The sequence below is a fragment of the Molothrus ater genome, chromosome 26 (assembly GCF_012460135.2).
Source record: "Molothrus ater isolate BHLD 08-10-18 breed brown headed cowbird chromosome 26, BPBGC_Mater_1.1, whole genome shotgun sequence".
NCBI classification, from domain to species: domain Eukaryota; kingdom Metazoa; phylum Chordata; class Aves; order Passeriformes; family Icteridae; genus Molothrus; species Molothrus ater.
This window is the reverse complement of record NC_050503.2, coordinates 699,266-725,292: the sequence shown is the minus strand read 5'-3', so window position 1 is coordinate 725,292 and position 26,027 is coordinate 699,266. Positions and strand designations below refer to the sequence as shown.

At 50.3% G+C, this 26,027-nt stretch overlaps 1 protein-coding gene and 1 long non-coding RNA gene across 2 annotated transcripts in view; one reads left to right on the top strand and one right to left on the bottom strand.

The window, feature by feature from the left end:
• Positions 1–14,762, top strand: part of LOC129046937 (uncharacterized) — a 17,257-nt gene extending 2,495 nt beyond the window's left edge. The window contains exon 2 of the long non-coding RNA XR_008508841.1: positions 362–14,762. This is a non-coding gene — a long non-coding RNA (uncharacterized LOC129046937). The remainder of the gene's footprint in view (positions 1–361) is intronic.
• Positions 11,558–26,027, bottom strand: LOC118696919 (excitatory amino acid transporter 5-like). Its single transcript, XM_036399310.2, has 11 exons — positions 25,851–26,027; positions 23,568–23,647; positions 20,182–20,394; positions 19,487–19,529; positions 18,562–18,784; positions 15,606–15,705; positions 15,162–15,395; positions 13,463–13,657; positions 12,698–12,832; positions 11,800–11,899; positions 11,558–11,695 (listed from the first exon to the last, which is right to left on the bottom strand). The coding sequence occupies exons 1-11, from the start codon at positions 26,025–26,027 to the stop codon at positions 11,558–11,560; spliced, it is 1,638 nt and encodes a 545-aa protein (XP_036255203.1).

Here is a 26,027-nt window from a genome sequence, read left to right as displayed (position 1 = left end):
TGTGAAGCTTTCTAAGGCATTGGTCACAACTCTACAGTGATGTGAGGAGCAAGCTGTGGAGGTTTAAGAAAATTAATGCCCATCTTAGAAAGAATTTAGCTTCCACATTTTTCTAATTCTGGAAAACTGCCCTACCTGTGTGTTGTGTCTCGGTGTTTTACAGCAGTGTCCTGAACTGTACCATATCACTGCTGCTCAGGGAGCACCTCCCATTCCCTTCTCCCTGTGAGATACAGTGCTGTCACTGTGGGAGTCAGTGACTTCAGTAATTTTGTTTAAGCCACCTTTACTCTGTATTTTCCCCCTTTCTGTGTTTTCTATATTCCATGGGTCTTAATGTTTTAATCTTTTCTTACTGCAGGAATGGAGGAAGGAAGACAGTTCAGCTGCAAGAAGGACTGTGGCTCTAGAGGGATGGCAGTGCCTGAGCTGCGCCTGCCACGGCACAACAGCCTGGGCTGCATGGCCAGGCCCCCTGCCCCCTGCACTGCATTCCCCGAGGGACATCAGGGCTGCTCGTGCTTTTTTAGATAAAACATGGCAAAGCTCTGTTCCAGTGTGTTCAGGGCTGCTTTTCTGAACAACACAAAGTTCAGGTTTGAGGTTTGACTCACTGTGATGTCTGTGCCTTGTTTAGTCACTCAGGTAGCTCATAAAGACTTGCACCAGGTGTTTTATTCCAGGGCAGTGGTGCCTCTAACACTGTCATAGTTTCTGGAAACATTCTGGCTGCCCTGATTTGCATCTGATCTTACTTCAACACAGTGATGCTCAAAGGCAGAACAAGAGCTGTACAATGGATACTGGTTGAGAAGCTTTGTGCTTCTGTTTCCATCTTGGTGCTCTGTGCTCAGCTGTGCACATGAGAGCCTCATGTCCTGTTGGATTGCTGGGGGCCTTGAAGAATGAATGTTTGCAATGGAATATTTGCTCTTATTTTAATCTTTCCACGTTCATATGACAAATCTTGATGTTACGGAAGAACATCTCTAACCTCCACTCCGTGGCATTGGATGTCCAGCTTCTTTGTCATTATCCATTCTGGGTTTGGGTGAGGGAATAATGAGAGCTGCTTGTATCCAAGAAGGAATAAAACAAGAAAAGGACAGACTTGTTGAATTGGTGAGATTAAGGCAGCCTGGTGTAATTTTTGAAACGTGACAGGAAGGATCGCTGTTGGGAGCGTTGGGGTCAGCACGGGGTAGGGAATTGATTGATAGGAACTGTGTCAGCCCTTTGCTCAGTGAGGATGGTGGACAGCCTCTAGTCCTAACAGAAGGTTTGCTTAATTTGCTGCACAAATGAAAGGAGGGAAAGAGGTGTGATGTCTTAAGGTGGGCAAGGATGAAGTGATTTTGCTCAGAAATACTTTGGCATTTGGTGCTACAGCTGGAAGGCAGTGGGGCCTGTGGGGCAGTGCTGCTGACTGAGGTGTCAGCTGGGCACTGTCCATCTGCTGTTCCTTATTGGAGATGGAGGAGGAGTTCCTTGCAATGGGTGCATTTTCAACCTGTGTGAAAGCTTAACAGGTTATTAAAATAATGTTACATGGTACAGCTTCATAAATGTTTTTGTATTAGAAGATTTTAGATATTGAGGTCCTAAAAAAAACCCCATAATTATAATAATCATCATCATCATCAAATGTCTTTGAAGATGTAAATAAGGCTCCAAAGGTGAGCTCTGGGTATGTTTTAGGTGCTGGTGTTGCTCTGGTGTCCAGAATCTTACACCAGCCCTCCACCAGCATCTTACTTGTGCTGATAAAACTGTTGGTTGGCATTTCTTTAGTTAAATGTAAGTCTTGCCAGTGGTTCCTTTAAACCTGGACCAGTTCTTGGATCTGGTTCTCCTGTAGTCCCCATTCCAGCCATGCTAAAGGGGCAGTTAAAGGGTTGGGATCAGGCTGTGTAATTTGGCACTTTTATCAAAAGGTGCACTGGATTGCACTTGGGGTCAGCTGGGGGCTCAGGAAAACAATAGGAATTAATTATTTTGAAAAGCCAGCTAGACTAGAGTGTGGACTGTGGACGTGAAGGACAGTCCTTGGTGTCACTTCTTAGTCAAAACTGTTGGTGTGATCATCAGTCCATGTACCTGGCAAAAGCCAAAAATCCTCCACTGGCAAAAATCCAATTCAAGGTATTAAAATCACAGTAAATGCAGTAGTGGAGACTGGTGAGAAAGCAAAGGTATTTTTCAAAGGTCAGGAAGGAGATGAGCTGTTTGTTAGCTGTGAAGTGGGGAAGGAAGCAGCTCCACGTTCAGCCAAAGGGAGAATGTGGCGTGTTGGTTACCGAAGGTTGGGCAGTGGAGCTGCAAGGACCTGCAAGGTGCAAGATAATGCCCACACTAAAACCAGGAGAGATGTGATCTTGAACAGAAGAGTTCTGGTAGGAGGTACATCAACTTGTCCCTCCTGGCAGTGTCTCCTGTGTGGAAGATCTCCCATCACAGGCAAATGTGTATTAGCAGTGAATGGCATGGGCTGGTACACCCCTGTCAAACTGATCCCTGTGCTGCACCATGTGTTTCCATAGACAGGACACTTACCCCTGCAAAGTGCTGAAGTAGGGAGTGAAGGCTGTGGCAGCTTCTTCTAAGGGGCTCTGAACTGAGGAGGCTCCATCTCACCAAGGCATGGTCAAAAAACTTCTCTAAAGCCATGTGCTTCAAATTCTGAATAACAGGATTTAAAGATACAGAGCTAAATGAAAATGTTCAGATACCTTTTGTCACAGAAGAATTAATTTGGTAAGTTACTTTGAGAATAGTAAGTAAATAGATTTTTAAAATTCAGTAACTCCCATTTACATGGACTTTTGTAAAGCATTTCACATGGTGTTGCATACCACTAAATAAACTTTGGTAGTTACAAATACAGGAAATTTAGGGTGAGAGTTGCTTTAAAGAAGGAAGGCAGCATGGAAGGGTTAGCAGGAGGTTTTCAGCTGGTGGGATAGTACTAATTTCCCAGATCTTTGGGATGCATTTTCAGCATTTACCTATGTTGAAGTATCATGTATGTGCTATGGCATCCTCTGCTGGAAATTGTGGAGAGATGCTGTAGCTGTTCCCTGACTTGCCCATTCCCACTCTCCTGTATGAGGAGAGGTTTTGGAGAGGCAGGAGTGTAAATGCTCTGGCCCAGAGCGTGGGTTGGGCTTATGCAGAGTGCACAGACAGGTTCAGGAGCTACAACAGGGGTAACGGAGCTGTGGGACACAGCTGTGAGAGGGAGCTTTGGGTGCAAATTGTTCAGGGCTTGTGGGAGTAGGAGAGTCCATGTGAGTCCTGTAGGCTCAGTCATGTGCTTTGTAGCAACTTGTGACACAGGACTGAAGCTCTCCAGAAGAGCTTCTTGCTGGGGTAGTTCATTTACAGCTGTGTGTGCTACCAGTCTGTATCCTTTGGCTGGGAGATGCTGGGAGTGGGGAAATCCTTCCAGGACAGGATCTGACAGTCCACTGGCAATATTGTCACTTGTTTATTTATGAAAATGCAGTGGATGGCTGTTGATGAGAAGTTCAAAATCTTGAGGCATCTGTTGTTCAGGGGTTGGTCACACAGGTGACAAAGGAGGCTCACAATGGGCAGATAGTGAATTCTTTCTCCCAAAGAAGCTGGAGTAGAGAAGCTTTTTGGATGTCCTGTTCCCCCAGGTGCAGCATGTGGCACTGCTGTTGAGCTCTTTTTGCTTATGAGAAAATAGATGGAGAGGCCCAAACCTTGTGATATGTGTTTGTGCTGAACTGAGCCATCCTGCCTTGCTTATTGTGTGGTGGTGTTTGCAGGGGTCTTAGGATGAGGGAAGAGACAAGAATGTTGACTCTTATGTTTCAGAAGGTTTGATTTATTATTTTATGATATATATTATATTAAAACTATATTGAATAGAATAAAGGATTTCATCAGAAGGCTAGCTAAGAATAGAAAAGGAATGATAACAAAGGCTTGTGAGTGACCGAGACAGTCTGGACAGCTGGACTGTGATTGGCCATTGATTAGAAACAACTACATGAGACCAATCACAGATGCACCTGTTGCATTCCACAGTAGCAGATAACCATTGTTTACATTTTGTTCTTGAGGCTTCTCAGGAGAAAAACTCCTAAGGAAAGGATTTTTCATAAAACACGTCTGTGACACTTACTGTGACAGGGAACCAGCTGAGCAATTTGGTGGTTTTCCTCATGGGGGTGGGAGATGAGGGAAGTGTGTTGTGTAGGGTAGCGATGCAGTGATGAGAATGGATTGTGCACAGCAGAACCTGCTGGTGACAGCTTTGACCAGCTGAGCACATTTCTCAGGTGAAGCCAGTGCTGGCTCTGCAGTGATGATGGACACAGCTCTTTGCTGTCCAGAGCCAGCCAAGGACTTGTGGGGCTTGTCACTGAATCAAATCCTCCTCAGAGCAATCTTTGCAATCCTGGGTTAAAGCAGTGTGTTCCTGCTGGCTGCAGGTGAAATCCAGCTGAGGGGTGGTTTGGTGAGGAGGGCCAGAGCTTACCTGCTCTGTGTGGCTGCCAGGAGCATCAGGGCTGTACAGCCAGGGTGGCCCCATGAGCTGCACACACAGGAGGGGATTGGCTCTGCCCTGGGCTCACTGCCACAGCTCTGCTGGTACAGGCACCCAGCCCTGGCTTCTTCCTTATGAAACAGGGTGTTGTTACCTGGCCATCTTCTTTGGGCACCAGGATGTGGTGGTCCTTGTCCCCAGCCCGACTCAGAGCAGGTGAAGTCATGTGGCTCTTGGTGCTGGCAGCAGTGGATGTTCCTGGTGGGTGCTTTTTCTTTTCAGCTGTGCTTGAGTGCTTGAGAGTGCAATGGACAAGGGAAAAGGAGTCCTGGTTGTTCATATCTGCCCATTTGCAGGGTTCTTGTGTCTCTGGTTGTTCTATATCTGCCAATTTTGGGGGGTTTAATGCCCCAGTAGAGCTGTTGGGGGGACGCGTGGTGTTCACCCTGAACAGTGGGACTCACCAGGTTTCTGTTCTCTGCTGCTTGGCTGTGTCACTGCTGAGACTTACCTTGGCTCCTGCCTTTGCTGGATCACGAGGGGACAGGCAGGTCTTATGACTGTGGCTTCAAAATGTGAAATAATTCAGGTCCATAGGTGAACCCAGAGCCTGAGTACTTCCCTGTGTGGTTTGTATCTGGTTGGGAAGGTAAGAGGGTGAATTAGAACAGAGTTCTTCTTTGGTAACTAGTTGTGAGCAAATGGGTAATTGCTGCTCTGGAAGGATACATAGGAATGTTTTGTTTCCTACTTAAGGCTTCATGTCTAGGAAATGCAGATTGGTGCTCAGGTTAGAGGGAAGCATGGTTGGGAAGAGCAGCTCATAACTCTGAATAGCAACTGGGTCGATGCTGCATCCTGTGGGGAAGAATCACTTGATTCATGAGCAGTAAAACACAACAATTAAAGATCAGGATTTGCATTTTGTTGGCATTAGGAGGAGAATTGTGAAGAAGTTAGCCTTGCTTGAGCTATGACACCACCAGCAGATGTCTGCCAGGCTGTAAGTGCAAAGAGCATGTGCTTTGTCTGTCTCTAGTGATTGCAGCCTGTCAAAGTAAGTAATTGCTGGGGATAGAGAAAGCAAGACAGAGAAATGGACTGAGATGTCTAGAGACAACACAGTGTTCTGAAGTTGGGGTCATGATGCTGCTCTTCTCAATGTTTTAGCACCAGAATCTGGTTTTAAATCCTGCTTTGCAGGTGGTTGAAGACTCCAGGAATATTGAAAGGGAAAGGAGGAGAATGGCCAAATACTCATTTTGTTGTGTTTCCAGGAAGGACAGTGTGTAGAAGATCTCTGAGGTGAAATGGCCAGGTAAGTGGAGCAGCAAGTTTTGTGTTGGGTGTAATGTTTCAGCCTTACTGTTCTTTCCTGTCTGTGTTGAGCTGTGGTTTGCCTAAGTCCATGGCTCAGGGTGAAAATTAAAATATGGCCTTTTGGAATTTGAAGGCTCAGGATTCTAAAAATAGGTCTCTTGCTCAGACATGTAATTTAGGGTGGGATTCACCTACTGACTCAAGCTATTAAAGTCTTAGCACCCAGTCCAAACCCATCAGTAAGAGCCTTCTGAAGACATCTACTCCTAAAGCCTGAGATGTACTGCTCAGGAAGGTGCCTGGCTCTCACTGTTGGCTACAGGGCACTTCATCTGTGTAGTTAAAATGAGAAATGAAGCTTCCAGATAACAAAGGTGAGTGCACATTGCACACCTGGGTGCCAGGACCTCTGCACCTGCAACAGTCTGTCCACTCGTGACATGGATGTTGGAGCATCTTACAGAGGGATGTTACAGCTTCCTCCACACGCTGAATCCTGTGAAGTTTTCATCTGGACAGCCTCCAACACGGTGAGGTGGAACACACTGCAGAATTGCCCAGGCTGGTGGAGGCCCAAGGTAAAGAGTCCATGGGGCACCTCTGCAGCCTGTGCATGGCTGGGGGCTGATGGGGTCTGCAGCGCACTCAGGGGAGTCTAAACACCAGCCCTAAGGGCCCAGCAAAGGTGCAGATGCAACTTAGAGGGAACCTGCAAGAGACCCAGAGAGGGACTGGGGACAAGGGCCTGGAGTGCCAGGACAAGGGGCAGTGGCTTCCCACTGCCAGAGGGCAGGGTTAGATGGGATATTAGGAAGAAATTCTTGGCTGTGAGGTGGGGAGGCCCTGGCACAGGGTGCCCAGAGCAGCTGGGGCTGCCCCTGCATCCCTGGCAGTGCCCAAGGCCAGGCTGGACAGGGCTGGGAGCAGCCTGGGACAGTGGGAGGTGTCCCTGCCTGTGGTAGGGGGTGGGATGAGATTCTCTGCATGTGAGCATTGAATGGCAGTTTATGAGCTAGATCTGAACTGTTTACTCCTGTACAGTTTGCAAATGGTCCATGAACACAGGGCCTGATGTGCCTCACTGTGCTCTCATAGCACCACGTTCTGCCCTGACCTGGCTGTGCTGTGTGGAACTCTGGGTGATGGACTGAGCTACACCTGCCTGCAGGAGGGACTGAAATAATTCATTCAGATCTTCTAGAAAGTTTTATTATCATGTCAGACAAAATTAGGAGTTCCTCAAGGAAACAAATGCATACAGTGAATTGGAAAAGGAGAGGCAGAATCCCCAGGGAGGCACTCACTCTGTAGAGGAGCATTGAGCTTTTAGTGGAGGTTATATGCTGTGATTGTCAAAAAAAAAACTTACTTGAGCCATATCTGTCGTTCAGAGATGCTTTGGAAATCTGGTTTTACAGAGAAACCTGGGGTTTTAACAGATTTAAATAATTACCTTCAAAAAATTTTGTGGAAGGGTCTTTTCAAATTTTTTCTAGAAAACTGGCAGACTAATTTTGAAATGGATAGTATTTTAAATTAAAAGAGAGCTTTGGGCTGGTTTTCACATCTGTTGTTTGGATTGTATTTTGCCACATGCTACAGCATTGAATTATTTTGGGTTTTTTTTCAGTTTTAGTAAAACACAAACCGAGGCACATTGTGATCCAAAGGAAGGCTGTCAGCAGTGCTCTGCTGACAGTGCCCTTCCAACTCCATTTATACATCCTAAAAAGGTGTGAAAATAATATAAAAGCGAAAGTCTCTGATCAAAACTCATCATTTTATAAATTCAGATATGTAAAAATAATTTGTTCTCTGGAAGACAGCTGATGCACAGAAAAGAACCAATCTGTAGGATTGAGGTAATTTATCCATGGGTTTGTAGGAGCCAATGTCTTTTGAATAAAGTATACACTCAAGTCATTCTGTTCCATGAAAATTCACTTATGCTTAATGTTTATGGCCAGTCACATCCTCAGATTCCCAAATATCATTGCAGAAATGTCATTCCCCAGCCAAGGCTCATGTGGCCAACAGGTGGGTTTTCTGTCCTGCTGTCTGGGAAGTGCCCCAAAGCCAAGGGCTGCTTCAACTTTTCCTTTTGCTTAATAACCACAGACCCCATAAATATCTTCCACATGGATTTTAGTTCAAAGTAGCTTTCCTTCAGTGTTTTTTTCCTTCTTTTTTTTCAGTAAAATAACATTGTGTAACAGCCAAATTCCTTCACCCAGTTGCTCTCCAACTTTATTACAATATTATACCCAGGGATCACCTATATCACCATAGCATCTGAGATTTTTGTTTGTGAGGAAAACAAGGATTTCCAAGGAAGAAATACAGGTTTGAGCTTGTGTGCTTTCTGTACACCAGATTTTTGTGCTGTAGGGTGTATGCCTTGCACTGCCTGCACTTCTCTAATTGCATGGAAATAACAGAGTTAGATTTTCAGTGCTAGAACAGGGAGAGGCACCTCTTCTTCTTACAGGTGCCTGGGAAAATAGTTTATACGACTTTGAAGGTGCAGTGTGTCAGTCAGTAGAATTTATTACAGAACCACAGGATATCCTGAGCTGGAAGGGACCCACAGGAATCATTGATCCAGCCCCTGTCCCTGCACAGCCACCCCAACAACCCCACCCTGAGAGCTCCTGGAGCTCTGGCAGCCTTGGCACCATTCCCTGGGAGCCTGGGGCAGTGCCCAACTCCCCTGTTTTTACCTTTTTTGAGGCTGTATAGATGGGTTTCAGTTTGCCAAGCAAGACACCTCAGGTTTCCTGATGTGGGACACATGGAACTTCACCTCCCTCCCATCCTGGTCTCCTGAATACAGTTGCTACAGAATAAAACTCCTCCTGGTGGTGCCCAGTGACTTTGTCCAGAGCCTGCTACTTCCTCGTGTTCTAGAAATCTCTTGTTCCTTGCCCTTGGTGAGCTTGTGTTGCTCTCTACCAAAGCCCTGCTGGCATTCTCTGTTTCCATGGGTGTCACCAGCTCTCAGGGCTGGCACAGGTAGGCTGCTGTTCCCCCCTGAGCAGCAGATAAACACTGGTGTCAGTGCTTCCCCAGGGGCAGATTATTGAAAACACAGGGCGGGGTTGGGATGGTGCCATCCCAGAGGCATAGCCTGGGACAGTGGGCCCCTCACCAGCTGAGCCATCCCATAAATCTGCTTCATTTACTTTTCTGCAATTTCCACCCTGTTAAAGGTGTTCAGGTGCCTCTCCTGTGCCTGTGTGCAGTGCTGAAGATGGATTGTCCTTGCTGCCTTTGGGTTTTCCCCATCAATAACAATGCCTTCCCTCTATACCAGACCACAAAGAGATTTTCAGAAGCACCTGAATTATTTTTTCCCCTTGTTTTATCCTGTTAGAAGGGCACAATGATGACAGCCCAGTCTTGAGGCTGCTGGACTCAAAGGTCTCCCTTGCTGTATTTTTCACAAGGACAAGGCTATGTATGGACTCCAGCATGACACTTGACCTTACTAGCACCAAAATACTTCCTGCTGATTTCCAAAATCAAAACATCTCACCAGATAGTAAGAGATGTTAGCAACACTTTCAAGGCCAGGTTGATCAGGGCTTGCAGCAGCCTGGTTTAGTGGATGGTGTCCCTGCCCATGGGAGATGAGCTTTAAGTTCCTTTCCAATGCAGCCATTCTGGGATTGATAAAGCACAGGACTTGCAGCTCCTGGGGTGAGTTGTACAGGTGGGATTGGCTTAACCAGCTCTAGATTTATTACTGAGATATAATATTAATTTTTTCAGTAATTTTTTCTTTGTTGCAGTGAGCTCCAGGATGTGCTGTTGAAGTTGTTGTAGTATGACTTGCAGTTTCTGGGGCAGGGGATAAGGTGGTCTGGTCTGCAGCAGCCAGAGCCCAGTGATGGGAGTGACTGCCCAGAGGCTCATCCTGCAGCCCCAGCACTCACTCAAGGGCCTTTGCTGTGGTTGTTGCATCCTGCCTTTTGTGGTAGGGTTAATTGTGTGCTGTAATATCCAGAGCTCACTAATGAGATGAGAATGGATGTGAAAGTGGGGCTCGTCTCTGCTGCCTGTGCTGGTGTCTGTGCTGATTGGCCTGGACCCATCCAGTTAGGGATGTTTTAATTACTGTGTTGGAGCAGTCTGGAGCACTGGAGGTGTCTGTCCAGCTTTGTCTGCGGGGTGTGGGTGTCTTGCACAGGACAGGGTGCTCGGGTCCTTGTCCAGAGCTGGGGCTGCCTGGAGCCTCCCCGGGGTTCACCAGCATCTCCCAGGGGAGCTTGGGTGCCTGAGCTCACTCCTACTATAGAGGAACAACCACAAAGCCCTTCAGAGCCAGTGATGCTGAACCAGCGTGTGATGTATCAAGGTGATCATAAATGATATGGGAAGGAGGCAGGGATGTCTGGGGAAGCTGCAGAGATTCATTTGAAGTGTGGTTATTTTGGGTTTGTGAATGATGCGAGTGCTCCTTGAAGAGCAGTTGGGCTGTAATGTTTAAGACGGTTTTAATTAATCTCACCAAGGAGAAAGGGTGCAAAAGGCCAAAGTTAGCAGCAGTGTCTCAAGCTTATGTTGCCCAGGATTCTAATTATGTGAAGGCTTTTGTAAGTTAAAAGAAGACAATTTTTGTGCAAAAGCTGGTTTATGATATTTAATAGTTCCTGCTTTTCATTTGGCAAAACTGGAATGAATATTTCTTCTAAATTAGAAAGTTTTTTACAACCTCTGACTTCAGCTGGAAAGAATTCTGCACAGAAAATGTTTTATGTACAGTTGGAGAACGGTTCAGTGATGTGTGTGGGGGTCGGAGCTGTGTTACAATTCCCATTTCTATGTCAGGAAAGATCAAGAAGGAGAAAGAGAGACAAATTTTGAGAGACAAACTAATTCACTGACATGATTTGTTGATATAAAAGGCTTTTGTGTAGAAGGCTGCCCTGAGAAGCCTGGATTTTAAGGCTGTAATTGGAATTTGAGCTTGGTGACAGATCCTTAGCTGGGAAAATCAACACAGTTGCAATTGGGCCTGGTTAATTAGTTCTCTGTAATAAAACAGCTGTAGAAACAGGTGTACAGCTGGGCCTTCCTTCCCTCCAGCCAGTGGATCCCACTGTCCCTGAGAGTGCAACAGCTCAGCCGTCCTGTCTGTAACCTGACAGCTGGGAAATCCAGTTATGTCCAACTTGGATTTTAAGCTCTAGACAAAAAATCACTTAATCTTAGTTTTTATATCAGAACCCAGTAGTAAAATAAAAAGCATTGATTAAAAAAATAATCTCTATAATAAGGAAAACAAAAGCTTCTGGAGCACAGCCTGGCCTCCAGGGAAGAGCTGCTGGCCAGAGGGTTCAGTGTTATGTCCCATCCCTACTGCATTCCCACCAACTCCAGTCTGCTGACACCTGCTCACCTCCCTCGCTTTCAAAAACAGGTGAGCTTGGAAAAATGGGAGTTATAAATCCTTCAAACCCAGCCATTTAAGACAGGGCAGCGAGCTCCCAGCTGTGTCCTCAGGCGCAGGGAGGAGCTGGCTCCCTGCCCCAGTGGCAGAGCCATGCTCTTTGGGTGCCTGCTGGGAATCCCACGGCCTTCAAAGGGTAAGAGAGGAGGGTTTTCCCACTTTTTGTGCCAAGTAAGGCCTTTATCTTGCAGAGCATCCGCATGCGACACTCACAATGTCAGCGTTTAGCACCAAGATGCCATTTCTGGGAGCAGGAATGCTGTTACCTACACCTGGCAGATGTTATAGTGAACTCCCGTCTGATCCAACAGGGTTTCCTCAGTCATTTCAATCCCTTTGTCTTTGGGATGCAGGTGTGAGGTCTCTGCAGAAAGAAACTTGTCTGTGTTGCTCACTGGGTTTTGCTGCAAAAATCAGAGCAGAGTTTTGATTTCTGGAGTGAGCAGGTGCCTTGTGCCTGTCCTGCCCTGTCCCACGCCCCCCTGCCCTCCCACCACACTGCACGTACCGGGGGGGGCTTTGGGGCAAAGTCCTTCTGGCAGACGTGCGCTATGATGCCGGCAGCCAGCGCGTCCCCGAGCACGTTGGTCATCGTGCGCAGCCGGTCCCTGCGGGGAGACAGTGCCAGGATGCAGGGGGGCCCACAGCCAGGGTGCCCGGGGTGTTGATGGCCCTGGGACACATCAGCCCCCGTCCTGAATGTCCCTCCCACTGGTGTTGCCAAGTGCTGTGTTGGTTTTGGAGATGCAGAGAGAAGATGGCCCCTATGCTGTCCCATGCTGGGGCAGCATCTGAGTGACCCTGCCTGTGCGAGCAGTGCAGGGACCTGCCAGTGCCACCTCCCAAACTGGGACAGGCACTGTTGTGCTAAGTGCAGGGAGAGCTGCCTCAGCAAGTCATACAACTGCTTGAGATGCTTCTCGAGGAGAAATCCTGTAGATCCAGCTACTGATAGTCTCTTGTCTACCCAGGCACCTCTCACATTAGTAGAAGGTGCCAGCAGTGCTAGGTACCCTAGGGTGCTGAAAGGTTAAACTGCTGGTGTGTTAACCTTCCTTTGTTGGGGGAAAGAGAAAAGGGGGAGGGAAAGAGAAAAGCAGCCTTGATACTTGGCACTGTTCCCTCTTTTCCCTGGGGGCATGGAAAGTACAAACCAGCCACCCACATGTCACTTCCCTAACTCAGCATCTGCTCTGTGGTTTCTCACCTAATGACTCACGGTGTTTTTATCTGAGTACTTTAGAATGGCACATTTCACAAGCTGTGAGTTTATTTGTCTGTGACAAGTGTAATCCAGCATCAGTTTGTGTCTTGAGAGCAGTCTGGTTTCATCCATCAAGATGAAGATACAGCACCATGAATTGACACGGGGCACTGCCCACAGCAGTGGCCTGGAGAGCACTTACAGAGCCCAGTCGACGGCGATGATGAGGGTGATGTCCTCGGTGGGCAGCCCCACGGAGGTGAGCACGATGACCATAGTGACGAGCCCGGACTGTGGGATCCCAGCAGCCCCAATGCTGGCTGCTGAGGCCGTGATGCTGCAAAGAGAAGGTGGCTGTGCAACTCAGACTGGCGTGTTTGCGTGGCAGAGTAAGTTCTTGCTGTGGGGAAGGACTGGATTGGATCTGACTTCCTCCACCTTCCTGCTCCCAGGTGCTATCACTAATTCCTCTGTGCACAGCAGGGGCTGGCAGCCTGTGCCCTGGCTCTGTGCTCCCCCTTGCCTTCAGGGTAGGGACTTCCTCATTAAAATTACTAAATATTTGCAAACGTACTTAATTATTATTTAGTTACATGCTTTATTTCCCTGACTATAAAATGAGAATATCCCACTCCTGAAAGGGAGTATATGACACCTGCACAAATCCTTCTGTGCTCAGCCCTGCAGTGCTGACCTGCTCCAGCCACATGTCTGTGCACCTAGGCTTTTCCCTACAGGCAAAGTCCTTGACTTGCAGCACTTTCGGGGGCGCAGAGCCAGCCCAGCTTTCCCTGGCACACAGCACAGGGACTGGGAGATGCTGCTCCCCCACTGCTGCTCAGCTCCCCAGCAAAGGTCACTCTGCATTAACCAGATCTCTGCAAACAGAAAAAATGCAAGAGGCTGTCCTAATGTCCATAAATAGGAATAGAGAGAACTAATCTAGCTGCTGCAGAGAAAGTTGTACCTGATAGTTATAATTTGTCCCAGGTCCAGTTCATACTCGTTGACCTGGGCGATGAAGATGGCAGCGACGGCCTCGTAGAGCGCGGTGCCGTCCATGTTGATGGTGGCCCCCACGGGGAGCACGAAGCGCGCCACGCGTCTGTCGATGCCATTGTTCTCCAGGAGACACTTGAGGGTGATGGGCAGGGTGGCTGAGCTGCAGGACAAGAAATGAGCAGGAATTGCTGTTTGTATTGAGCTTTGTAAGTCAGAGTCAGTGTGATGGGACAGAAATACCAGCCCTCCTGGGGGTGGATGCCACAATGTCACACAAATTGCTGCAGCAATGAAAATCTCTTCAGCTCTCACCACCCGGGGAAACAGAAGACATTATCAGCAAAGTGAGCTGCAGGCTGAGAGAGAAAATGTCAGAATGTCATTTCAGTGGCTGAAGGCACCACTTTAACCACCTGTGTGCCATGGCTGCAGCTCTCTTGACCATCCCTGGTGCCCACGTTAATCCTGCAGCACCTCCTGGAGCGTGAGACAGTGTGTGCCAGCACTGGCTGGGTTGGGGTCCAGCCAGACCCCCATCACCCTCACCTGTCTCCTCCATGAGGGATGCCTGCCTCAGCTTCTGCAACCCTGACCTCTCTCTCTTCTTTCTGTCTAGCATGAAGATGACAACTGTCCCACAGGAACTGGGATAAGGAATGGAGGAAGAACAGGTTGAAGAAAGGAAACCACAGAAAAGAAGTCCATGGATTACAACAGACTCTGGGAGGCGGGGACTGCATTTGGGAAGGACTCTGGGTGCAGAGCAATGGCCCCAGCCCACAGACCATGGGGCTGGGACATGGAGCAGGGTGTTCTTTCTGTGGCTGGTCTCCCTCCCTTAGCTGGCTGCAGAGCACAGGCAGGAGAAACCTGAAGGAGACAGAGCTGGAGATCCAGGTTCAGGATGAGACCAGGTATTAAGAGTTGCAGAAGCAACAGTTGCAGCAGTGGGCATTGGGGAAGGGAGGCACAGTCGAGGTGGTTTTATTGGGATTATGTGGAGAAGCAACAGAAAGGCCATAAAAACCCTTTGCCTGGTCAAATGTGCTCCAGGAAAATGTTTGGATTTGTGTCTCCTGGAAAGGATGCTAATTTATAGTGTGAAGTTTTTTTCATTGTTCTAAGGAATGTATTTCAATGAAAATAGAATAGGTAAATATAATCTAAAATGATTAAAATCTTTTCAAAGTAGGTAAGATTTTTCTGTGGATGAACTTGGGATACACTGTACTTGATTTTAGATTGTCAGTAAAGTGTTCAGAAGAGCTTTTGGTGTTTTCAATTAAACTCCAGGATCACAACCCCATGCACTTTATAAAGCACTTACGACAGTCCTAGTTTGAATAATGGAAAGAAAACTGCAAGAATGGAATGAAGTGTGCACACACACACAAAAACATTGCTGGTTTGTCCTGGGAAAACCCTGGGAGAGGGTGAGTAGAAGAGCACCAGGAGCTGCCCAGGTTGGCTGACCCGGGCAGGGCTGAGCATCTGCTTCCTCCTAAAAGCAGGAGCATTCCCATTTCAAACAGTGCTGGAGCATAATTTTCTTTTGAGTTACACCTGTCCCCCCAGAGCTGACCTGGCCAGACACAGCCACATCTCCCTGGCTAAACCACATCCCTGCTCTGCAGTATCCACACGTTCCAGCCACGTTTTCCTACCTGGAGGATGTAGCTAAGGCGATCAGCAAGGCTTGCAGTATCCCCTGAATGAAAGCAAAGGGGTTTTTCTTGGTGATGAGCACAAAAAGCAGAGGTAAGAGGATGATTCCATGCACGGCAAGCCCTGACACTACTGTAATGACATACAGTCCCAGCTTCTGTCCAATAACCGATGGATCTTCCATCTCCAAGATCTTTCCAGCTATGAGAAATACAATGCCAAAGGGGAAGTACCTGCAAAGAAGAAGCATAAAAAATTATGAGGATGCAGCAATCACTATAGCACTGCAGATAGACATGGCAGCGTTTGGTACTGTGCAGTACAGTTGTACAAAAACAAATTCAGTGCTCACAACAGACACTTGCAGACGTGTGACTGGCACTGCCATTAGATAGAAGGAAAGAAAATCAATCAGTCAATGAATCAATCAAAACCAGATTTACCAAACAGCCATCGAGACAATTTTCATAACTGCTTCATTCAGACACTGGCACACGTTTACCAGGGGGGCTCCTCGCTCGCCCATTTTCCCCAGGAGAAGTCCTGCAAGCAAGCACAGCATGTTACTTCACTTGGGAGCAGCACAGAGCAGCACCTGACAGGCCAAGTGTCTTGAGGGTCTGGTGGCCACAGAATGGGGGTCACCAGGCAAAACCTGATTTAGTCCCGTTGCTGTGTTCTCTTACAAATCAGAGCCATTCTCTGTCCCAAGCCAACACAACCATCTGGCCTTTTTTCACAAAGCCCCACCAGACCCAAATCCAGGATTTGGACTCTTCCTTGCACAGAAAACAGATAAACTTCACTGCTGCTCAATGCTGGAAGAGTCATTTCCTGAGGTGGATAAACTGTGGATTAGCTGGATTTGTGGATATCTGGATTGCTATTTGGTAATACAAGAATAATGACCTCTGGAAATAAAAAGGGATTTCTTTTAAGGATAAGGTGTGGTAGGGCTCTCTGTAGCCGAGGATGTGATGCTGTCCTGCATCCCTGCCCTGCTGTGGAGTGAAAGGGGCCCCAGCAGTGCTCAGGCTCCATGCCTGGTTCCCTCCTGGGCTGGTCTGTTTGTTGGTGGCTCACAGGCTGTGCCATGGTGGTGACAACACACGTGGTGTACAGTGTGATGTCAGGAAGGATCTGAGTGAGTTGCTTAGATACAGGCATTAAGCCTTCTCTCCTAAATCTGTTTTTTTCCTTTGATGTTGCATTAACCTAATCCAGTCTCATTTTCTGTTGAAGGAATACTAGAGCAGAAATACAGGCTATGGCTTGAATGGTTGGAGAGGATATGGTGCTGTCCTGTCTGCCAGTGCTAAACCCCATTGCTTTTACTGGCTGGGAGGCTTTCCAGGAACCCATCAAGCAAAGGGAAAAGGAACCTTTGAGCATTTGCCCATCTTGTTTCCAGCTTGGGGCAAGTCCTTCTTCCTGTGTTGGCTAAAATTAATTTTGAAGCACTGTGCAGGTGTCTGTTTTATCTTGGAAAAGAAGAATATAGACAGGATCTTGTCCTGCTTATCCCTCCTCAGTCTTCAGGTTGAGGACTCCAAGAAGCCCTTGGTTGGTGGTTGGATCTCTTGCCTTGCTCAAAAGAAGATGTGAGGTGGCATTTGCCAGAAATGAGACAAGGCTTGGCATGTTTAAATCTCAGCTCTGTGGACAAATCCAGTATTTGGTAGCCACAACAACTGCTTTGGAAGAAATTTCTCTTCAGGTCCTGCAGAGCTGATTTGGGACACATGGCCTGAGTAATCAGAGAGATAAGGATCTCAAAAGCTCTGCCCCCTCATGGATTTCAAAAGCAACAGAGACGCCCTCAGTGACAGTGAAGAACTGTCAGAGCTGGGGTAGCTGTGTGGGGTCACCCCTCACAGCAAAGTCACTCTGGGTACCTGGTGGGTGCTGCACGGATGCCTTGGTCTGAGCCCCACCGGCTGCCTAGTTTTGGTGTTGGACACAAATACACTTTGCTGAGAGCTCAACCAGCTTCCACCTGTCCCCCACCGTGCTGCGTGGAGGTGATCCCTATTCCCAAGGCATGGCGCTGTGCCTGTCCCTCTCCTGTTTTCTGCCAGGCAAACTCTGTTCAGCCTCTCCTCATAAGGAAAGCCCCCTGTGGATGTATGAATGCCCTTTATCGAGCTGCCTGTGCCTGGTGCAGGTGATGCTGTGCCAGTCTGTGGCTTTGTGGAGCTCTAATCCTGGGCAAAACATGGGAAGTGCAGGTGGTGGCTGAGGCTGGCTCAGGTGATCCCCCACTGCCTCCTAACTCTGACTGATCCCACTCCCACGCTGGAGGGGTTGTGGAGTGTCATCTTAGAAGAGAAAAGCAGCTTCTCCTTGCAGGTTTGGCAGGGCTGGAGGGGGCACGTGTCCTGTGGGCAGGAGCTCAGCAGCTTTCCTGGGTGTCCAAGGTGTGCAAAGGCTGTTGGTTGCTGGGACAGGAGGTTGCCAGAGACACCTTCTGGCTGTAGGGATCTGTCAGTGGCTCTGGCTCTGCCCAGTTCCATTGTGGCCACCTCCTCTGAGGTCTCACATTTGGAGCTGGCTGCTCCCCGAGGCTCTCACAGCACTCTGGTGCTGTGCTGGCTGTGCTGCCTCCACACCTCAAATCCTCTAATTGGCTTTTTGGTTCCTTATACACAAAGTTCAAGCTCCTTGCCCTCACCTCCTAATCTACACATAATCCTACCACCATGCTCATCTCACTGCCTCCTACTCTTTTTCCTTTCTGATCCCTCCTTCTTCCCTTTCTCCCTCAGCCTTGCACCTGTGTCCTCTTATGCTTTGAGGCAGCTTCAATTCCTCCTTTCAATGACTTTCTCCCCTTTAAACCTCCTCTCTTACACGTGTCTCTCCACAACCCCTGCTCCTTCTTCCTTCCCAAAATTGCTGCCAAGCACCTTTTCCACACAGGACTGCAAGCTGTTCAATGCAGGATGCTGCCCTTCCTCCTTCAGAAAGTCCTGTTGGGAATCCCCATAACAGCCCCACATCTGACCCCGCTGTGACATCCTGCCCGCTCAGGGGCTGAACACTCAGCATGAAGAGTTTGGGGCTTTGTGGTGAGCTGTGTCCCAGGCAGCCTCTACAAAATTACACCTCACTTCAGACTTCATTAAAAGGAATCCCCAGCTGATGTAACTGTTTGAAAACCCTCAGGACCCGCACGTGTGCTGTGAGGGATAAAACCAGCCTTCCCCATGCCTCCAGCTTCAGTGAGCTCCAGCACAGTTGCTGCTGGCAGGGCCTTGGGATGAGCTCTGTGCTGGGCCCAGTTCCCAGGGGCCGGGGCAGTTGAAGCTAAAAGAACCTTGTCCCACATCTTTCTCTCTGTAAAGCGTGGTGATGCAGCAGTGGCACCCTGGGCTGCCCTGGCCGTGGAGGAGCAGGTACCTATGGTTGCTGAGAAGATGACAATGCCCAGGACATTCATCTCATTGCTGGTCCCAGCCAGGGTCCTGTAGGTCATCTCGGGTGATGGTGTCAGCTCAAGGAACACAGGCCGGTGGATTTCAGGGTTTTTGTCATCAGGTGCAAAGTAAATAAAATTGACAGGTTTTCCTGGGATCTTTGGAAAACCAGGAGATTTCACCACCGGGACAAGAACAGTTCGGTACTGGAAGAGAAGCAAAGGGGGAGGTCAGTGTGTGCTGGCATGAGCCCTGTCCTGCTCTCAGCACGGAGGCCAAGCCAGCCCTGGGCTGGTGCTCCTGGAGGTCAAGGTTGGGTTTCCAGGCACTGAAAGGCTGGTGGGAACAAGGACTGAGAGTCGGGCAGGGGGAGCTGTGGCTGTTGGCTGCAGACCATCCTCAGCAAAGGCTGCAGAGCAGACTCATGGTGTTGGTGATGCCAGCACAGCGCTGGGGTCCCTCTGTCCCTCCATCCCTCCTCCCAGGAGCTTTACTGATGCTTTCGCAATGCCAGGAGTTTGTTTTCCCTGTCCCTCCAGCCAACCTGGCCCCTCTGGCTGTCCCCTTTGACCACTCTACCTTCCTTCAGGGGTCCCTTCTCTGTGTCCCTTTCCCTGCCTGTGCCCACCCCATGGCCGCCCCTCCCCTGCACAGGAGCAGGAACTGAGGGGTTTGTGCTGCTTCCTTGGAGAGCCAGGCAGGCAGAGGGCAGGCACGGGGGTCCCTGTGAGCTTGTGCCCCCCCCGGCACCCTCCCACCTTCAGGGGCCTGCCCTGGGTGAGTGTGGGGGGATGCAGAGGAAGGGAAGGGGAAGTTCAGGGAGGGGAAGGGGCTCCTATCCAGGCTGTGGGTGGGCAGAGAGGCAGCCTCGTGTGGAGCTGAGCACCAGAGGGGTCAGGGGAACTCACCTGCTGGAACGAAGCTTCAACCAGGTTAGAAGGAAACATGTTTCTGTAAGAGACCAATGACACAGGGTTAAAGTGTTATGAGAGCACAGGGAGCATCCTGGGAAGCACTTCTGGTGGGCACAATGTCCAGAGGAGGACATGAAAGCCAACAACAGCTTATGACAGCCGTGCAAGCTGAGAGCAAAGAAAGGCTGGAAGGTGAATGCAAAGCAGGACTGAGAGTAAATGGGTTTGGTGGAGAGCCTGAGCCTGGGATGGACAAATGCCATCTGCAGCCCCCTGCTCAGAGCCTGGTCCAGTACCTCCAGAAATGGAGATTCTCCCCCAGCCCCTGGGTATTTGCTGCAACCCCTCCCCAGGTAACCCCATCCACTGCCTTAACCCAGCTCTGGGCTTGGCATGTCCCAGCTGGGGCTGCAGAGGAGAATCCAAACCTGGCTGGGAACATGACTCTGCCTGATCTCTGCTGCAGGGCATCTCCTTGCTGATGGCTTTGGGAGAGCAGTGGCAGTGCCAGAGTGGCCAGGGGCATGGCTGGGAGGAAATGAACCCTGTGTTGCTGGGCTTGGAGGTAACAGCACCTGGCCATTGGTTCTCCTGTTCCCCTTGAGATCTCAGGGTCTTCTGGGAACTCAGAACCTTCTGGGAAGATTTTGTTATCACAGCCTTGGCTCTGCTGAATTCCTGTGACACACCTGATTAAATCCAGTAACGCGTCGGCGGAGCTGAGCACCACTTTCCCCACAGAGTAGTTGTCCTTCTGGGCAGCTGCCCCAGGATGGATGCAGACCACGAGGATGATCCCCACGGTCACTGCCATGAAGGTTGTCCAAAGGTAGTAGGTGATGGTGATCACGCCCATCTTCCCACAGGCCTTGGAGTCCATGGTGGCCAGCCCAGACATGAGGCTGCAGCACAGAACAGAGTGGTCACTGTCTGCTCCCCAAACTGCACAAGATGCACCTGATGGGCAAAATCTCCAAGGTGGGAGGGGTTCCTGTAGGTTTTTTAAACCAAAGCCTAAGGGCCTCACTGAGGCTCTTGCCCTTTCCTGTACCAGTACCCACAGGATCTCACACCCAGGATGAGATTGTGACAACCCAAGCTGAGCTGTGAAGGGCAGGAGACACCTCCAAGCCTCTTCTCAAGGTCTGGCTGTGTTTTCTGTGAGGGTTAAGAAGTTTATTTTCTTAGTCATTCTAAGTTGTTCTAATGTTGCTCCTTTTTTATGATGCTGTTATCTTATTTCTCCATTGCCTCGTGCCACTGCTGTGTGTCATTGTGAAGAGCAAAGGAAGGTACCAGCAAGATTCATAAAATCCTTCTGGGGATGGACCCCATGCCCCCAGGAGAGACCTGCAGGTTCAGATTTCATGCACACATAAGCTTTCCTAAGAAGTAACCCATAAGCTACTTCTCAGCAAAACTGGGCTAAAAATAGAGAGGGCATTACAGGCTGCCCCAGCAGGGAGAGCAGTGCTGCTGGTGGGGACAAGTTGGGTGCAGGACGGGGTTTGGTGAGGCCACTCACTTGGGAGGAACTGCTGACATTCTCAAGGGCAGAGAGGCCACACAGAGAGACCCTGACAAATGTGAGGACTGGGAAATCCCCAGCCGTGTGGTGTTTAACAGGGCAAGTGTTGGATCCTGCCCTGGGATGGGGTAGCCCTGGATGCAGGGACAGACTGGGAATGAGAGGCTGGAGAGCAGCGCCGTGGGAAGGGCCCTGGGGCTCCTGGTCAGGGGCAAGTTGGATCTGAGTCACTGCTGGGCCCTGGCAGCCCCAAGGGCCACCCTGTGCTGGGGGCACCAGGCCCAGGGAGGGATTGTCCCACTCTGCTCTGCCCTGGGGCAGCCTCACCTCCAGTGCTGGGGGCACTTTGGGCACCACGAGATCAGAAGGAGCCAAAGCTGTTGGAGAGTGGCCAAAGGAGGGACACGGAGCTGGGGAAGGGCTGAGGAGCAGCTGAGGGCACTTGGCTGGTTCAGCTGGAGCCCAGGAGACTGAGGGGAGGCTCCTGGGGGCTGCAGCTCCTGCCCAGGGCAGGCACAGGGGCAGGGGCTGAGCTCTGCTCTGGGACAGGGACAGGAGCCCAGCAAGGGCTGGAGCTGGGCCGGGCCTTGGCATGGAGCTCAGGGCAAGGTTCTTCCCCCCGAGGCTGCTGGGCACTGCCCAGGCTCCCCAGGGAATGGTGCCAAGGCTGCCAGAGCTCCAGGAGCTCCCAGGGCTGCTCAGGGTGGGGTTCTTGGGGTGCCTGGGCAGGGATGGGGCTGGGATCAATGATCCCTGTGGGTCCCTTTCAGCTCAGGATATTTCAGGATTCTCTGAAATGTGAGTATTTGGGGCTGCAGTGTGCCCCCCATGCAGAGACCCACACTGAGCCCCTGCAGAACCCAGCCAAGCCCCAACCCTGAGGCAGGACATGATCGAAGGCTGCAAGGGTCAGTGCCAACCCTGGGGACACACAGGGGGGCTGAGGTGGTGGTCAGCCCATGGATCCCATTCAGCAGCCACACATCCAGGAGGAGAAGGGCCTTGGAAACTCAAGAGAGTCCAGAAAAGCAACCCTGGCATAGGTGGTGCTTTCCAACTTAAGGCTTGGGGATCTCCAGAGCTCCATCCCCAGAGCACACCCCATCCCCTCTAGGATGGTGTATAGAGGGAAGACACCACTTTATAGCAGGCACAGGGACTGCAAAGGCCCCGTGGAGGGCAGAGGCCTAAAGATAGGAAATGCCAAGTCATGGTGAATAGCAAGAAGCCCCTCTTTTCCTCCTTTCAGACCCCAGCTTATCTCTCTGTAAGCCCATAGGTCACTTCCCCTTAACCCCTGCTATTGTGCTATTGGACAATTTCTGATCCCCCTATACCCTATATACTGGGCTGGTTTAGCCCGGTTCTGTAGAAGAGCTGTCACTGGAACCCTTCACAGAACACCCAGTAAAGACATCTCTGTGGAACACCAGGACAGCCTTCTCCTCTCTCGCCCTGTGTCTGCCTGCCTGCAGCACCAAGCAAGCAAAGAGCTGGAATCACAAAGAGCTGATATCCCTTAAGCTTGCTATGGTTGCCAGCCACTGAGAGCTGCCTGGGGACTCAGGCAGTCTGTCCCCTAAAGGACTGAGCTATCTGGCCCGTGCAGCCTGCTCAGGGCAAACCTGCACCCAGCAGGAGGCTGAATTACCACTTCACCATCATTCAGTAATTATAGAAAAATCCCTGGTTCAAGCCAACATGAAAGAAAACTCCCAGGAGGCCTCTGCGGACCCTGCACCCACAGACAGCAGAGTGATCAGAGGAGAGCACTCAGCAACTGAGCTGCAGGGAGGGCTGAGAGCAAAGGGAAACCCCCAGGCACCTCAGGGAGGGATGTGAGGTACAGTCCTCCCTACAAGGGCTGGTCCTGAACACATCAAGTGTGCCCAGGGTAGAGACCACTGTTCTCAGAAATGAACCAGAGACAAATGGGACAACAAGCAAACTCTGACAAACAATAGAGAAAAGACACATCCTCGAGGGAACAAGGACTTGATCATTCATGTGTCTGATGAGCACATGCCAACATATTGTTTGCAATATGTTAATCCATACAAGGTTTTCAAGACTTTGCTTAGACCCCAGTAGGACTGCTGGCTCTGTTCCTTATTTCTAGGTCTGATGGGCCAATAAAATGGGAATTTGCAAACACAGACACAGCACTGGGGAATACTTATGATTTTTTAACCCAAACTTTCTCAAATCCCTCTAAGAGAATCTGCTTTGAGGTTAAGCAGCCCATCACAACTGCCCAGAGATGGTCCTGGCATCACCAGCTGCCCAAAAGAAGGGAAACACCCCAGCCAGTGCAGGTATCTGAGATGGGTGCAAGTGCCTACCAAATCCAGGTGAGGATTTGTCCTGGACTGCTGCTGGGAAATCAGGGGATGGACACCAAGCCATTTGCTTGACTGCCAGCTGCCTGGAGCCAGGATTATTCTCACCCCATGCAGTTTTCGGGTAATCTCCTCACTGGGGGGTTGCAGGGTGATCTTTTCAACGTGATGGAAAGATGGTGCTTTAGAGCAGAGGACGATGTCTTACCTGGAGGTGATCAAGGGCAGGATCAGCATCTTCAGCATCCTCATGAGGAGCTCTCCAGGAAAGGAAAAATACTGCTTCTCCTGCACATAGAGCAGAGCATGTGTCAGGTAAATGATTTCAGGCTCAAACTTGATCAATTTGCCTTTTTTTCCCAACCAGACCCAGCTCTGAGCATGGTTCTGAACTGGCAGCCCCTCCTTGAGGCCATTTCTCTGCTGTCCCTTACTGGGAGTTGGCTCAGGGATGGGGAATACTGGCCACATGGCAAACCTGCGATAAACAAGGGAGGAGCATGTGGGGGTTGGTCCCCTCCCAAAACCATTCTTGATTCTGTAGCCTTCTAGGGAATGGTCCACATGCCCCCACCACTGGCTCCTCCAAAAGTCATTGCACTCATTACCAGGGAGCAGAGGCTTGGCTGCATCTGATTTGGGGCAAAAGTGCCCCAAAGCTGTTGGCAGCAACAAAAGGTGGGATTTATCTCATGGCTGCAGGTGGAAAAGACAAGTTCAGGGAGAGCCCAGGTGTCTGTCCCATCCATAGGACAACTTTGGTGCCATGGCATCTCTCCACCCCCTACACCCCTCACATGGACACAGGGAAGAGCTGCAGAGACATCCCCCAAAGTCTGGATCCCACAACCATGACCAAGGGGAGAGTGAGGGGTCTGTGGGACCAGCAGCCTGGCCAGCATCCCTCCTTCCCTCTATCCCTATCTCTACCCACCATCCATCCATCCATCCATCCATCCATCCATCCATCCATCCATCCCTACATTCATCCATCCCTATCCATCCATCCATGCATCCATCCATCATCCATCCATCCCTGATCCCCCTATTTCACTGTGTCACTGTAGAGGTGTCAGGGAGGGATCTGAGTTGGCCTCAGGTACTTTTGGTTTCTACAAAGTAGCCACCACCTCTTGCTGGGGCTTTGAGGGGTCCCAAGGCAGCTGTTCAATTGTTCCCCTGTGCTGTCCCTGCACTGTCCCAGTGTGTGACCTGGACGTGGCTGATGTCCCCAGGGAGCTCAGGCAGAGCAGAGCTGCGATGGGCACAGCTGAGTGCAAGGGGTAATGCCAGAAATGAACAGCATCTCTTTGCCAGGGGGTCTCTCAGCTTTGTGACACTTTCCCATGGCAGGGAGGAAAGCAGGGACTGGCCACCCCTCCAGCACTCCTCCAGATTTTGTGACGAAAGTCTTTACTAGGGACAGTCTCCAGTGGCTGCCAGGCCCACAGCAGAGCTGTGGCAACAGGGCAGGATGGTCTGGAGCAGAGGATGGATAAACTTGATGCATGGCAGGATGAGGGGCTGGAGCCCCAGGACTCTGCCAGCCTCATGCCCAGCACGGGTGTGTGCACTGGGAAGCAGGGAGATTACACCCAGCTTCAATTAAGTAATGAGATCATCCCTGCTGCGCTGATGCTGAAGGGCCTAATTGAAATGACAAGACTTTGCTAAATCCTAGTGGGCAACACAGGGATGTTCCAGCATCAGCTGAGCTCTCCCGAGCGGCATTCCCCCTCCTGGCTCAGCAGCCTGGCCCAGGATCAGGGCTGAGCCGTGGCCCAGCTGCCCCCGGGCAGAGCTCTCAGCTCGGAGCCTTTCACAGCGCGATGCTCCTGGAAGGGGCTGAGCCAAATGTGCCTTTCTCTCTCGTGTGTTTTCTCCAGTGCATTTGTCTCCAAGGCTCCTCAAAGGAAGGTGACTCCTCAAAGCCCTCCAGGCTCCCCACCAGCCCTCTATTTATTTGCTGAGTCCTCTCCAGAGCATGGAAATGTGCTTTGATTATGCACAGCTGGGAGAGTAATGGGAGGACCCCATCTCTTGGACCCCATCCCTCAAACCCCATCCCCTGGACCCCATCCCTCGAACCCCATCCCCTGGACCCCATCCCTCAGATCCCAGTGCTGCTGGTGGTGTTGGAGGGAGCCTGTTTACTGAGCATCTAGCCCCTGAGTAAACATCCCCCCCTTTCCCATCCTCATCCCACCTTGAGCTCCTGCAGCCCCATGAGGTCCAGCCCAGAGCTCCCCACTCTCATTGGAGGGAGGCAGGATTTGTCCTATAGCTTGGGCATTTGTTGGCACCTTCTTGGAAAAAAAGGAAAGAAAAAAGAGAAAAAAGCCATGGGCAGAAACCTGCCTTGAGGTGTTTTTCTTGGGCAGGTGCCCTTGCTTTTGGGGCTATGCCCATCTGGGACCCGTACTGGCACCAGGGCTTGCCCCCTGCCCCACTCCATCCCCCTCACTCCCATCACCATTCCAGCCAGGCTCACCAGGTCTGTCAGCTCCAGCGCCCGTAGCAGGAACCCCAGGAGGCATCCGGTGACAACCGAGAGCATGGAGAGAGTCAAGAGGCCATTTTTGTACCAGAAAGCCCGAAGCCACTTCCAGAGGCGCAGGAGGGCCGTGGACAGCGAGTGCAGCACAGCTCTTCTGACCCACTCCCACAT

What these genes read in the sequence shown, in the direction of transcription:
- LOC118696919 (XM_036399310.2), bottom strand. Translation starts at nt 26,027, where the DNA reads ATGTGGGAGTGGGTCAGAAGAGCTGTGCTGCACTCGCTGTCCACGGCC. An exon ending in ATTGTCTCGATGGCTGTTTG is followed by an intron (nt 15,396 to 15,605) that starts GTAAATCTGGTT and finishes TCTTCTTTGCAG; the next exon opens with GTACTTCCCCTTTGGCATTG. An exon ending in TTGCCCCAAAGCCCCCCCCG is followed by an intron (nt 11,696 to 11,799) that starts GTACGTGCAGTG and finishes TGATTTTTGCAG; the next exon opens with CAAAACCCAGTGAGCAACAC.